Here is a 15738-nt window from a genome sequence, read left to right as displayed (position 1 = left end):
CTGGTATGGCTCGAAGCTTAACATAGGAGCCCTATGAGGTGATTCATGTAAACGTTTCAATACATTACACTAACATGTATGGTCTTAAATTCTTTCGGAAAAGATCATACAAAAGCAGTTTTAAGAAATAGCTTGCTGAAGACAGGGAAATCCTGGAAAGTGGAGAAGAAGAGAATGATGTCATGGGGATGCTCTAAAAATAACAGCACTCCAGTCAGTTTGAAACCAAAGGCGGAGAGGGTTATAGGCCCCAGATTCAATGCTGTTGGGAAGCGGATTTATTTCCTGCTTCCCCATGGCATCTTGGTACATTCGTGCACCATCCAGGGTTCAATGTACCATGTGAACAGGGCTCCAGTATCAAACCAAATCAAAAGGAGTCTTGTGGAGCCTTCAAGGCTAACAGGTTTATTGTGGCATGCACTTTGGTGGATTAGATTAAGTGGACTGTAGCCTATGAATGTTTGGGTGCGTTCAGACGCAGCCTTTACAATGGATTCTGTGCAGGTTGCAATCGATGTACCTACCGGCGTTCAGACGGGGAACATCTGTCTTCCCTCTCTATCCATTGTAAAGAGCTTTAAACCGTTGTACTCTGCCACTAGGTCGGAAGTGGTGGTAAACAGAGTGCAACGGTTGTCATCGGTGCACCCAGGCGTCTGATCGCTCTCCTCCGTTACAGAGACACTTCCGTCGGAAGCCTGAGGCTTCCGGCTTTCCCCCGCCATTTTTTTTTTAAAGAGGAAGCGATATGCGCTCAGGTGAAGCTTCGCCCTGAGCGTTTGTTTAAAAAATAAAATAAAAATGCCTTACTTTACCGTCCCGGAGCAGTCCGGGACTACAGCGAGGCCAGGTTGGGTTTTAAACTTTAAAGGTAAGTGCTTACCTTTAAAGTTTAAATGTAAGGGGGGGGTTTGAGCATGCGCAAAAATCGCCATTCTCTGAATGGCTGCCTGTGCGCATGCTCAAACTGTCCTTTAAAAAAAAGGCACACACACGCAGACGCCCGCAGCGTGTGAGCGGGCGTCCACCGGAGGGCTTCGCAAAATGGAGGTGAGTGTGATCGCGTTTCTGCCAGCATAAACTGCACCGGTTCCAGAAAGCCCCCGTCTGAACGCACCCTTTATGTCATATAAATCTGTTACTTCTAAAGTGCCACAGACTTATGGGATATCCATTCTAGAATTTCATGTGGTCGAGGTGCAAACTGCCATCAAGTCAACTTATGGCTACCCTATAGGGTTTTCAAGGCGAGAGGCTATCAGAGGTGGTTTGCCATTGCCAGCCTCTGTGTAGCCATCTCTGGACTTCCTTGGTGGTCTCCCATCCATGTACTATCCAGGGCTGACCCTGCTGCAGTCCCCCCGGGTGAGGTATGGGGGGGGACATGACGAAGCCCCGCCCCCTGCTTCCGGCCGCCCCGCTTCCGGCCCTCATTCAGCCAGGAGGAGGCAGGAGAAGAGGGAGGGTAAGTTGCTTCCTCCCTGCCTCTCCCCACCCTTGCCTGCCTGGGGCCAGGGAGGGCCTTCGCGGGGCTTCCTTGCACTCCTGCCGGCCTTGCAGGTCCACCACCGGGCCCCTCATGGGGCTCGGCAGTGGAGCTGCAAGGCCGGCAGCAGCGGCCGGGACCGTTGGGGACGGGTGTGTGTGGCCTTATGACACACTTCCGGTGATGTCAGGGGTGTGTGGCCTGATGACACACTTCCGGTGATGTCAGGGGTTGTGGCATATGCTAATGAGTTATGCTAATGAGTTCCCCTAACTCTTTTTCTACGAAACGCCCCCTGACCACGTCACTATGCAGAGCATGTTTCCTAATGGAAGTTAGATGAAAATCCCATGGTTACCACCTAGCCTAGCTGTTGCTGATGCTTCACAAGATGAATCTATAGGTCAGAGAAATTCTTCTGCTTGCTGCTCTTGACCTTGCAGCCATACTATGGTCGTAAAAGCTCTCCTGAACTCCAGCCTTTTCTTCTTGAATATCATGGGGGGGGAAAGCTTATCTGTCCATTGAGATCACTTGAACTGAGACACCAGAAACTCTAAACTGGCCCTGAGGTCCATGTCCACCCAGTTTTCACATTAATATTCATCACAGAGAAACAAGTGTGCGTGCAAACATGGGTGTGTGTGTGAGAAGCTTGTAAATCAGTCTGTGTAGGACATGCTCATCCCACCCTGGCTCCAAGGAGCTCAGAGCAATATGTATGGTTCTCCCCACCTCCATTTTAGCCTCACAACAACCCTGTGAAGTGGATTAGGCAGAGAAAGAGAGACTCTGCCCCAAAGTCACCCAGCAAGCTTCATCCTACAGTAAGGATCTCTGAAATCCTCTTCTGACTATCTAACCACTGCTAGCTCTAACCAGTATACTGCATAGGTTTATAGCTCCATTGTGGGGGCTTTGTCACCCACACAGGAACTAGCCAGTTTATTAGTAGATTTAGTGATTATTTCTTCCTCTCTGGCCATTTATACTAAGGACAAATCTGATTGGCAGTGAGATGACATCACATTCGCTATGTGATTCCTGGGTGCTATAATGGCTCAAGGAGTGCGAACATAGAAAACAGGTATTTAAGTATTAGCAGATGGGAACTGTGGATTGCTGCAACTTGCATTTTTTGGCATTGTCTCAAAAGTGGCTGAGTGTGAAAATTTAGCATAGCCCTAATTCAAGGCTTTGGTATGAATTTAACTTTGGTGACATGTTGCCTTAGAGAACCAGGCATAACACAAAATTTCTGCAGATCTCCTATTACGTGTTCAGGGAAATAATCTTCATCTAGGATCCACCTGCTTGTTTAGATAATAGTTGAGAAACTGAGGATTTAAATCCCACCCATTACTATCTTCACAGGGCTAGAGTACAGCAGCAACTACATTATGGCCCATCCGTTTTCACATCATAGTCCCCCTCCTCCGCTCTGGAGAGACCGAGACAGCACAGTGATTCATCTTATGAGGGCATGCACTCGTATGAGTTGTACTGAGGCTGTCCATTTTTTTGACTGTGGTGATTTTCGCAATTTATTATTCACATTGGTTTTCCCCATGAGTTTTCCTTCAAAAAACCCATAATTAAAGAAATTGTGATAATTTGTTTTGGCTTCCATTGTTTTAAAATGTATTACCCATTGTATATCCTTATTGCTTTGCATCATTTTCTGCGAAAGAAGCTTGAAAGGCGTGAGAATTTTCAAGTCTCATTCCTGCAACTCCATACCATGATTTGCCATTCCATTGCGGAGCTCTTGCGCAAGCAGAATTCCCTTCAGTAAAGGCCAGGGGTCGTTTCGTAGAAAAAGAGCTAGGGGAACTCATTAGCATAACTCATTAGCATATGCCACACCCCCTGACATCAGGGGCCCGGCGGTGGACCTGCAAGGCCGGCGGGAGTGCGAGGAAGCCCCGCCAAGGCCCTCCCTGGCCCCAGGCAGGCAGGGGTGGGGAGAGGCGGGGAGGAAGCAACTTACCCTCCCTCTTCTCCTGCCTCCTCCTGGCTGAATGAGGGCTGGAAGCGGGGCGGCCGGAAGCAGGGGGCGGGGCTTCATTATGTGCCCCGCCCCCCATACCTCACCCTGGGGAACTGCGATCCCCCGCGATCCCCCCCGAAATGACCTCTGGTAAAGGCCCTTCGGGTGTTCATCCCTTTGTGTGTACGGAGCTGTTTTATTTTGTTGTCTGGAAACCTATGTGTGCATTGGAGTCTTTCGCATACCCAAAAATTGTTATCTCAGGGAGATTATTCATAGTTTGTAAAGGGATAGGTAAGAAATTGGGCCAAGCAGGCAAAAGACAAGATGGTGGAAGATCTGTGATGTTTCCCAGCATTATTTAAAAGCAAAACTACTGATGTAGAAGAGTAGTTTAGGGAAGAGTAGTTTAAACTCTACCTTCCCCACATGGTTTAGCTAATGGAAGCTGATACAAAGCTGCCAATGTTGTTATCTCATTAAAGGGGGGGGGGAGCAATACTAGAAGCTTATCATTTTCCTTAAAGGGGCTAACTACAGGGAATGGGGGATACACTTTGACATCCCTCACACTGCAATATGTTGTGTTGAATGAGTGACTGCATGATTCATTTTAGCACCTTTTACCATTCATTGCCACAACTTGCAATTTCTATAACTGTCATTTTTTTCTCTTCCCCATGCGGTCCTGTCTGTCCTGTGCAGCCACACTGGCCTTGTCACCTGCTGAGGTAGGTGCTTCAGTCTTATCTGAATGCTCTCCTGATGCCTTTTGAACTTTTCCCTGTATTGTGCTGAGTTCTCCACCATTCACCAAAGAGAATGGGAGAACATCAGTTTGTAGAACTGGTATTTATGCTTTCAGGTTGTTCAGCCATAGGGTAAGTTCTGGTATTTTAAAAACAGAAATATTTAACAACACATCCCACGAGTGTTCACACAGCACCAGAATGCATCCTCCTATCAAATAGCTGCTTTAAACAAACATATTTCCCAAAATGTCAATACACCAGTATGGTATAAACTTGAGAGAGACATTGTACAAAATAGATCCTGCATCCAGAGAGATACATGTTCATCATTGCTTTTCTTCAGCAAGTACCCCTGTGGACCTCCACTGAGTTTAGAAAGCTGTCTGGGGATTGGGTATAAAGCTTTTTGAATTGCTGCCAATATGTGTGCTGTTCCACCCCCAGTTTTCCTTCTGGGTGTGCTACTTAAGTATAATTCCAGATATTTGCATAGAGTGATTCTGCTTGTAATAATAATAATAACTAAAGGGCTTTTATAATCTTGAACCTTATTTTACATTGCCTAATTGTTTCATTGGACACTACAGACACTACAGAAATATGAATTATTTCTTACCAAAAGTTGTATCTGGAGTATGTATGTCCCTTCCCCCCCCACCAAGCTGCTACAGTCAAGCTGATACCTGTGAAACCCCAGCCTGTGTCATACTCTGTACTGCTATGAAGTTGTGCGTGTCCAGGCCCAATGTTCCCTCTAAGCTGTGGAATCTTGTGAGCAAAAATTTTACTTTGTGAGCTATGGGCATTAAAGTTGTGAGCGAGCGATTTGGCTGCTGCATAAATTAGTTTGTTCTGGAGCCCTCCTTCCTGAGCTAAGACAAAAATGTGTGAGCCAGAGGCTAAAAAACTGTGAGCTAGCTCACACTAGCTCAGCTTAGAGGGAACACTGGTGTCCACCCACAATATCACCTTCCCAATGATAAAAGTTGTTCCTTTCCCACAAAACCTTCCCATGGAGGTGAACTCTGTGGGCTTTTGCCCGTTCGTTACTGCTCTCTATTGTGAAATAATCAGAGTCCAACTAATGCTAATTTCTCCAACACCCTGCTTAACATGTTGTTCTTCCTCTCACTTTTGAAAGTATCTATTGTTTAAAAAAAAACACGAGGAGTTTTAGACTTGCCCACATAAACTGCTGTGCAGTCTCTTCTTATGCTCTGGTATTTACAGTGGCATTGGTTATTTAAGCAAGAGCAGAGAAGAAGCTTGGGGGAGCCCCTGTCTCTAATGACTAATCCTATGATATTCCATGCTACCTACTTATGGACTATCCATGAAATTTAGGAAATAATAGTGCTTTTAAGATTTGGAGAATTCTAACATATCAGCCACAGCTATATTTATTGCTAAGCCAAACCTTGTCACAGCATAAAACAATCAAACACAAAATAACACGAAAATTAGAAAACCAATTGACACATGTTGGGGAATGGTACAATAAATCATTTTTACAATTAATCATTATTAATATCTCTAACGGGAAAAATAGCCCATGCTAATTATAAAAAACAAAAACAAAAAAGGACACCCACGTACAAGACAGGTGTTTTGACATATCTAAGGATCTCCCTTGATATGAAGAAATAGTTCATAATTTTTTTAAAACATTCCCGTGTGAAAATTGAGCATGCTCATGGAACTGTGAGAGCAGCTGAAAAAATAAAAAATGTGTGGTGGGGTAGAAATTGGCCTGCTTGAACCTGGATCAAGTATGATATCCCAGAGGAAAAGGGTATTGAGTTAGAATGGGATGCTTCCTTTGATTCTAATTGATTATATACACACAGGATTTCTTAAGCGGAGAAGGGGAAAGAGCCCCTAATACCATAAGTATCCTGGGACAGGGTGCAAATATGATTAATGGATGTGTCCTGTTTAGCACAGGGTGGGTGAGATAAAAATATACCCCTTCCTGCAGTGAATTGCTGTAGTTTTGGACTGCTGAGGCAATGGACTAGGGAGCAGTGCCTACTCTTGTAAGCCCCAGAGTCAGCAGTTTTGCACTTTCAAGAAAGAATCTGTGACTGGGTCTCCCACTGTTTTAAAACTGACTGCCCCCTTCCTGGATCCAAACTGGGACCATGATTGGGGGACGAATGGAGGATTAATGCTTTTCCCCTGAACGATTTGCACAATTTCTGTTGTTCCTGGGCTACTTTCCCCTCATATTTGCCTCATATTTGTGTGGCAAATACAAGCCCTGGGGTGGGTCGAGATGGTAAAAAAGTGCATAATGGCTGTAGTCTGAAGTAGAAGAAGAATAGTTGGTTTTTATACCCCACTTTCTTCTCCCCTAATGAGTCACAAAGAGGCTTACAATCGCCTTCCCTCTCTCTCCCCATAACAGGCACTTTGTGAGGTAGGTGGGGCTGAGAGAGTTCTGAGAGAACTGTGAATGGCCCAGGGTCGCCCAGCAGGCTTCAGGTGGAGGACTGGGGAATCAAACCCAGTTGTCCAGATTAGAGTCTGCCGCTCTTAACCACTACACCACACTGGCTGTCTGCCATGGATATTTGAAGTTGATGAAACAGCAGGAAATCAGGAAATATACTCCATTATTAGACTTGCTAACCTCCAGGTAGGGCTTGGAGATCTACAGGAATTACAACTGATCTCAGGACTACAGAGATCACTTCCCCTGGAGAATATGGCAGCTTTGGAAGGTGGACCCCACAGCTTTATGCTCTGCTGAGGTCCCTCCTCTCCCTAAACCCCGCCCTCCTAGAGTTGCCAGGTTCCTCCTGGCCCCCAGGAGGGGACGGGGGGGGGGGTAGGGTTGCCAGCTCCAGGTTGGGAAACTCCTGGATCTTTGGGGATGGAGCCTGAGGAGGACGGGCACCTACATGGGGTACAGTGCCATAGTGCCCACCCTCTAAAGCAGCCATTTTCTCCGGGGGCACTGATCTCTGCAGTCTGGAGATGAGCATTAATTCTGGGAGAGGCTGGCATCCCTACTCCCTCCCCAGTCTCCACCATCCAATCTCCAGGAATTTCCCAACTCAGAGTTGGCAACCCTAATTGCTGGGTCCTATTAAACACTCAACTACTCTACTAGAGTATTATTAATTCCAGCATGAGCTGGGATTGAATCCAGCCACAACTCTTTTTGCTGCTTTTAGCTAAAACTGATCAAGAAGTCTGGATTGCCCTCTTCCATGCCTTTATTAGGACTTAAGCATGAAGACTATTCTTGGGCTTGCTTCCAGTATCCTCCACATCAATAATGTGGACAATGATGATGCAGTTTGAACTGTGATTTGCGTCTGTGCCAAGCGCTGCTCTGTAAATGGTGTTTTGTATCTGTTTACCTTGGAGCCCTACACAATGAGTAGGGACCAATAAAAACAGGAGTCTATCAGTTTGTTGAATGCCAGAGTGATGGTGTCTTCTGTATGCTGTTAGGATGACAGACTGGAACACTGGCACAGTAAAGCCTGCAAGTGTGATTGCCAGGGAAGTCCCAACTCAGTATGGTCCACTGGAACAAACAGTCTGCAGTGCATGCCAGGTACGCCGTGTTATTTGTTTGGCCTTTGCTTATAGCGTTGGATCCTGTGGTCTCTTTCTGCTTGCACAATGACATTTCCGCAGGTGGAGGTCAGGGATTGCTGATTCCCCCTCCAACTGCAGACCCCATCACTACTACAGGAAGTCTTTTGAACCCTGGGGGCAGCATTTCTGGGGGTGATGCTACCAAAGTAGAAGGAAGCTGGGAATGTTCATATATGGTAGGATCTAACCCATAGTTGATCGCTTACTTTACAAACCCTAATCCCAAATTATTATATCCTCCTTAGTGCTGATCACTTGGAACCGGGTTGAGTTTAGGCACAGATGAAGTGAAGAGGCAGCCATCAAAGGCACTACTCTTGTGTCCGTGGGGCCTGCCACGGTGTACTCATAAGAACATTCTTGCTTGCTCTTAAAGGTTGTGATGGAGCATAGCTTCTTGGCCGAGACCATTTCAGGTCTTTCGAATTCTCACCATCACTCTGAATTGAGCATGAAGGCTATTGAGTGTGATATTCCTAGCGATGCTCACATTACGGCTTGGCATCCTTCTTAGTAATGTAGCTTTTTGTAGTTTAGGAAGCAGATATCGCTTGACTCAGAAAGGCATCAAATAAGAAGAGTGGGATGGATTGATACAGGTTTTTATAATGTCATTAATTAGTTGGAATGAAATTAATAGAGATGGTGGTAACAGTAGAAAACTATTAAAGGAGAAAGAAGTTTCATGACCATTTTATTTTCCCAGATGTGCTAGGCATGCATCTTCAGTTTCAGAATTCACTTGGAATGGACATGAAGGAGGAAAACTTTACAGATAGCCCCCTGATGTTAAAGCTAATTGCATTATTTGAACGTCTTAATTTAAACAGAGTAGGAATTATTTTTTTAATGCCCATGGTTGCAATTTCCTTCATCTTACAGTATAGACAAAAATGAGCAGTAGCGGTAGCCAAGTAGGATCTTCACCTCAGATGCTGGGAGAAACGTTGTATGGGTTGTACAAGGTTTCCTAGAGAGGAAAGGCATACAGAACTTGCCTAGCACATATGTAGTTTCTTAAGGTCAGTGGTAACCGCATTAAATAATTTAACTGACTTGACCTGGCAGTCTCCAGACATATGTTTAGTAATCCCTTGTCTATAACACTTCTCTAAAACAGGTGGCCTCTTAAGTACATTATGCTTCTGTTACAGTGATTAATGTTACTAAAAATAAAATTTCTTGTACATATCTGAGCCTGCCACAAAGTGGCGCTGCTCAGTTTACATTGTTGTAACACTTTTATGCATGTGATCACTGCGGTTTCCATGATGGAACCTCCGCCTGCTTCTTCATGCAGGTTTCCCCCCCCCCTTGGCTTCCAAACTGCAGCACGTGCTGCTGCATTCACAGTGATGATGGATGCACAGTGGAGAACCCTCACTATATGGAAGCAGCCTCCATCATCCAAAATGTACCTCTATGATCAAAGAAAACTCAGCAGTTGCATAATGTCTAAGTGGAAGTGGCAAGGTACATAACTGCAGCCTCTCGTATTCCCATGTGACATGGTCTCCAGCCTGTTTTTACCATCACTGTAATCATTACATCATTACATTTTGCAAGAAAACTGGTTTGCTTGTAGCAGAATCCTGCTTCCCACTGTTTGCAGATGTCTCCATTCATGTTGATCGCAAGAGTGGATTCCCACAAGTTGCAAGGGTCTACAGTATTTAAGGATCAGTTGTTGTTTTTTTGGTCTCCCACTATATGTGTTGGTATAGCAAAAGTCTTGCCAGTTACTGCTGCTGGTAATGGTCACTACTTACCTTGAATACACAGGAGCTTTGCACAGAAACACAGTGTGTGTAGTTTAGTACTTCTTGCACTGTTTGGGCATTTGGCTCCACTGTTTACATTTTTTCCTCTTTACCTGTCTGTATCTGCCAACATACATCTGATGAAGTGACTCTAGTCCATGAAAACCAATGCCAAAATAAGTCTTGTGATCTTTAAGGTGCCACAAAAGTCTTTGTTGTTTTCACTCTTAAGATACATCATTGATAACATTGAAATAAAGTTTGAGTCCAGTGGCACCTTTAAGACCAACAAAGTTTTGTTCAAGGTATAAGGTCATTGATAATGTTGTTCCTTTTTTGGAATAGTTTATATTGGTTACATCACTGAAGCTTTAGATAGAATCAAAGGGACAAAAGGAAGTAAAACAGAGTACTAGGTATGAAATCCAAAACAAAAATGCTTTGGGGAAGGAGTAGTGATGAATGATAACTAAATTCTTGTATTACATGTGCTCATAATTTAGACAGAGCAATATCATGTAATGGGTTTATTGTTTTCAAATATGTATGCACATATAACTCAGATAAAGTCCCTCCATATTTTAAAGGAGCTCAGCAAACAAACTAGGATAGAAATAATAACAAATATATCAGTCTAGAACATTCTGGGTTGAATGCAAAGGTTGTTGTCCTCAAGTGAAAGGAGGGGATATTTTGGCTCATTTCTGCTCCACTGCAGATATCTGCCGCCATGTTTCCTTGAGGGTTCCCTGTCCTCCTGGAGTTGCATTTCACAGAACCCAGTGGCCTGCAGTGCAAGTGAAGGAATCCTCAAGAATTGCCCCCTTTCCAGTGGCAGAAAGTGACCTTTGGATTCAACTCTTTGGTTTGGGTTTCCAGCATATATGAAAATAAACATTATTAAATTTTAACCCTCTATACACAACACCCTCTTTCCAAGTTCCCTTCCCCTTTATAAACGATTAAACTTTACCAAAACGGCAAAACCTACAACAACTCCAAGAGAAAACAAACTTAATTCCATGAATGCTTCCTCCTGTTAGTAAAAGGAAGTCTGCTTTTTTTCTGTTCTATCTTTTGTAATGGCTGTTTAGACGACTTTTAGGAGACAGTGATGAGTTTTTTGGGGCTCAGTCAGTCTTCTGATAAGTGGCATGTATTTCTGTTACAGAATGTCCCTATCACAAGCCACTTGGTTTTGAGTCTGGATCTGTTACTTCAGATCAGATAAGCTGTGCCAATCCAGAACAGTACACAGGATGGTATACGTCATGGACTGCTAACAAAGCCCGGCTTAATGGACAAGGCTTTGGGTAAGTTGAGAGATATCCTATCTTCACTCTTCTTATTTTTTATATCAAGTACTGCAAAATATTGAGTCAAGGTGTGAAGTTCCAACAAACAAAATGTCTGAGTAGTTGTGCCACTGCCAAATTGCCCACAACGGGCTGGCATGTAGTATTCTATAGTTGGCTTCTTTTGCATAGCCCCAGTTATTATCTTCCTATTCCCACCCTGGGTTCTCTTTTTTGGTGTTATGAGGAGTGTAGCAGAATTCTGAAGTTTTAAGAGCATGACGTATAGATAGAGGACAACAACATGATATCTATAGTTCGTTGCACAGTAGGTATAACTTGGACTCTGGCAGATATGATAGAGAATTGTGAAGAGGTGGAAATTTCTGTTCTTCATCAACATTCACCTGATCCACTGCATTTTTCTCCTGAACCTGTTACAGGTGTGCCTGGCTCTCAAAATTTCAAGACTCTAACCAGTGGCTGCAAATTGACCTGAAGGAAATCAAAGTTATTTCAGGGATACTCACACAAGGAAGGTGTGATGCAGATGAATGGATGACAAAATACAGTGTTCAGTACAGGACTGATGAGAATCTGAACTGGGTGTATTACAAGGACCAGACAGGAAACAACCGGGTCAGTATGAGATATATTTTGTGATGATTACACTAATTTGGCAGCCATTCTCAAATAGAGTGAACTCAGTGTCAAGACAAGTGACATTTTTCAGATAAAATCCAAGTATTCAATGGGTTGGATCCTAACTAAATAAGCAGTTTTTACTGATTCCTCCTTCCCACTGCAGACATCCATCATATCATTCATCAAGGTCCTGTATCCTCCGGGAGCAGCATTTCATCAAGATCAGTGGGCGTGGGGTGAGGGGCAGGAAAGTTCCATTCTGCCACTGGGAATCTTAGTCTGGATCCAACCTATTGACCCAGCTACAATACTGGTAATCAAATTTGATGCAAACTCCATACCACTATGTAAAGCACTTGTACCTTGATCCAGCAAGGAAAATACATGAACCATCTTCTGTATATGTAGACAATGCAGCCAATGCATGTGCTGATTGTAAACCAAGGAACCAATCCATAGATTTGTAGTAAAACCCCTGAGACATACCATTTAGATTGTGTTTATGGACTTCAGAAAACCGTTGGAGGGCTGACCTAATGATACCTTCTTGTTTGTTCTGCTGCTAGACTCTCATTGAAGGGGGAATGGTAAAACGTGATTTGTGTATAGAAGATCACAGACACAATCTCTAGCATCCCTAGTTGAAGAGATTTCTACCAGCAGAACTGCAAAAGGCCTCAACCTGAGGCACTGGCAACCCCCTACTATATGGGGTATCAAATGGTTGTATCCATTATAAGGCAGTGTTAGAGGCCCAAATTAGATGTTATGGCAGCCACAGATTGGATCCATGAGTGCTGGTGCCATTTTAGAGAAGAATTTGGCTATTTTAATGCCAGTTTGTTCTCTAAAATGCTGTTGGCTATTTTAATGCCAGTTTGTTCTCTAAAATGCTGTTGGCTGCCATGGTTCAGAACTGTGGCTGCCATAACACCTAGTTTGTATGTACGGCATACAGTCCTCTGTCTCCATATATCATTTCAAAACGTTGTGTTTGTAGTGAATCTGTTATACTGGAGCAGTTTCCTGTGCCATCTGAATGATGACAATTAACAGGAAGAATAACCTGAAAATCTTTTGAGTTAAATATTTTACACCATTTTAAAACTTATAACTTTATGGCCTTTACTGTTCACTTATGTTATTGGGTACTTTCTATGGTTAACTAGAAATAGGGCATTTGGAGGTGAAATTACTCACCCCTACAAGCTTGCTATTGTATTAACATAATTTAGTTGTGGAAAGGTGGGTTTACCTCCCTTGGCAGAATTTAGTAACATGTACCATGTAATTGGAAGCAATTTGTTTCTAGTGACTGAGACCATCAGCAGCTTTGCTTGGCAAATTAGGCACACAAAGTAATTTCAATCAGTCTATTTGTTTCCAAGTTACTGAATGTAAAATTAAAGGAAGGTGAAGACCTTGATCTTTTCTCAGTCTTCTATAAGCTAATTCTCTCTCTCCCCCCTCCAATTTGGCTTTCTTTAGGTTTTCTATGGGAACTCAGACAGATCGTCCTCTGTGCAGAACCTTCTGCGCCCCCCAATTGTCTCTCGCTACATTCGATTGATACCACTTGGTTGGCACGTTCGCATTGCCATCAGGATGGAGTTGCTCGAGTGCATGAATAAGTGTGGTTGATGTGGAACCGACAGCACCCCATGACACTGTAAGGGACATGATGGGAAGCATTAAAAAGATTATAGAAACACACAATGAATAACTTGTGTAGGCTCTTCCTGTATGTAGGATAGGTTCTCAATGTACTGTAGAAATTATAAGCATTATACAGCCACCTTCTGCTGTGATTTATATGATTGGCAGCTTTGGCAGGTTTAATGAAGTTTTTCCAACTAAAAATAAAACTGAGGTGGAAGCAGGACCCAGAAACTTTTCTGAAACAATGGTCAATGTTGCATGAAATCTTCCCCCCCTCCCTACCCCCTTTTTGGGCTCATGGTATTTTTACAAGGGTGTTTGTTTAATATTTCCCAAGGTTTCATGAAAGCAGAAAATTACCTGTGCCAGAAATAGAAATCCTTTGTGCTCCAGTAAATATTTTTCCCCTATGAGGTGTTGTCAGTCCTTACTCTACCCATCAGCCTTTGCTGATGAGAGTAGAGCTGTACCATAATTCATATCTCAGTTCTTTGAGAGATGTTGTTTTCCTGTGGTTAAGGGTCCCTGTACCCCCAGTGCTTAAAAAAGCCAAACGGAATCATCTTTCAGGAATTTTCCATTCTTCTTTCGGAATCCTCCTCCCATTGTAATATTACTGCCTTTTGCAGAGGATATTCCCATTGCAAAGGAGAATTTACATCTCAGTGGAGTTGCTACTTTGCAAAACTGATAGTGTATGAGAGAACCTCACATGGATAGACTAGTACTAGGGCTTTGATTACATTTGGATCAGTATATAAATCTGTGTTGAAAAATCTCTGGTTTTAGCTATTATTAAAATGGTAAAGAACTCATAATATATGGAATACTGTCTTGTATTTTTTAAAGCTATGTATAGGCCCTCCACAACCCTGGTTGGAATGGGGGATCTCCTGCCCTGAGCTCCCATTGCCGACCACTGCTCCAAGTGGCGGCAGGGGACTATTTTTTAAAAAGTCACCATTGTTGTGAGCGTGATGATGTCACTGTGAAGGAAAACCCAGAAGAAACAGCAGTGGCTTTAGAAATTGCTGGAAACTCTATGGTTTAGAACATAAGAAGAGCTCTGCTGGATCAGACCAATGGTCCATCTAGTCCAGCATCCTGCCTCACACAGTGGCCAACCAGTTCCTCTGGACAGCAAACAACAGGGCATAGAGGCCCAGTCCTTCCCTTGATGTTGCCTCCTGGCTCTGGGATTCTGAGGTTTAATGCCTCTGAATGTGGAGGTTCTCTTCAGTCCCCATGGCTAGTAGCCATTGATAGACATATCCTTCATGAATCTATCTGATCCCCCTTTCAAGCTGCTTATTCCTATGGCCATCACTACATTCTCTGGCAGCAAATTCCACATTTTAATTGCTCTCTGAATGAAGTAGTATTTCCTTTTGCCCGTCCTGAATTTACTGCCCATCAGTTCCACCGGGTGTCCTCGAGCTCTAGTATTTTGAGAGAGGGAGAAAAATTTCTCTTTGTCAACTCTCTCCACCCCATGCATAATTTTATAAACTGCTATCATGTCCCTCCTTAGTCATCTCTTTTCTGAACTGAGAAGTCCCAGACTCTTCAGCCTTTTCTCAAAGGGAAGGTGCTCCAACCCCCAAATCATCTTGGTTGCCCTACTCTGCACTTTTTCCAGCTCTTCAGTGTCCTTTTTGAGATACAGGGACCAAACCTGTACACAGTATTTCAAATGAGGCTACACCATAGAGCTATACGGGGCAGTACAGTATTGGCTGCTTAAGTCTGAATCCCTTTCCTAATAATACCTAACGTAGCGTTTGCCTTTTTCATTGCTGCAACACACTGGGTTGATACTTTCATTGAGCTATCCACTACAACCCTGAGATCTTTTCCCCTTTCAGTCTCAGCAAGTTCAGACCCCATTAGCCTATACTTTTCCTCCCAATGTACATCACTTTTCCTCCCAATGTACATCACTTTACACTTACCAACACTGAACTTCATTTGCCACATTGTCACCCACTCACACAGTTTGTGGAGGTCTTCACAGTCAGCCTTGGTTTTCACCATCCTGAATAATTTGGTGTTATCTGCAAACCTGGCCACTACACTACCCACTTCCCAGTTCCAGATCACTTGTGAATAAATTAAATGTAGTAATTGTTATTATAAGTTGATAATAGAAGTATCCTTTTCTTTCTTCTCTTTCTTACCGCTCCAATAGTTCAGATTGCTTCCTAATGTTTCTATTAAGTTTACGCCAAGTCTGTTATCTTTCTACTGAAAACATATTCGGAAGTGTGATGAGTAATGTATTGTAATTCTTTGAACATGTTATAACGTTGTACATACTCAGGAACTATTTACAGGATGTGAATGTAATTGGAAGATTAATTGTTCACTGTTTGAAGTGTTAGAATTGTTAAAAATTGGGGGGGGGGAAGGGGAAAAAAAGGATAGAATGGGGGAAAAAATTAAATTAAATAGTACAGTCTCAATATTGATCCTTGTGGAACCCCACTGCTTAATTCCCTGCACTGTGAGAACTGTCCATTGATTCCTACTCTTTTTC

General features: G+C 43.3%; 1 protein-coding gene across 1 annotated transcript in view; it reads left to right on the top strand.

Annotated features, from left to right (window-relative positions):
- RS1 (retinoschisin 1) overlaps positions 1-13184 on the top strand; it is a 61558-nt gene extending 48374 nt beyond the window's left edge. Inside the window, exons 2-5 of the mRNA XM_015417587.1 lie at positions 7694-7799; positions 10775-10916; positions 11342-11537; positions 13032-13184. Coding sequence (XP_015273073.1) covers positions 7694-7799; positions 10775-10916; positions 11342-11537; positions 13032-13184 — 597 coding nt within the window. The remainder of the gene's footprint in view (positions 1-7693; positions 7800-10774; positions 10917-11341; positions 11538-13031) is intronic.
- Positions 13185-15738: the final 2554 nt, after the last annotated feature.

Source organism: Gekko japonicus, unplaced genomic scaffold, assembly GCF_001447785.1.
Source record: "Gekko japonicus isolate JY-2015 unplaced genomic scaffold, Gekko_japonicus_V1.1 scaffold18, whole genome shotgun sequence".
Lineage (NCBI taxonomy): Eukaryota > Metazoa > Chordata > Lepidosauria > Squamata > Gekkonidae > Gekko > Gekko japonicus.
Note: the sequence above shows the minus strand (reverse complement) of the source record. Positions and strands in the feature narration are given on the sequence as shown.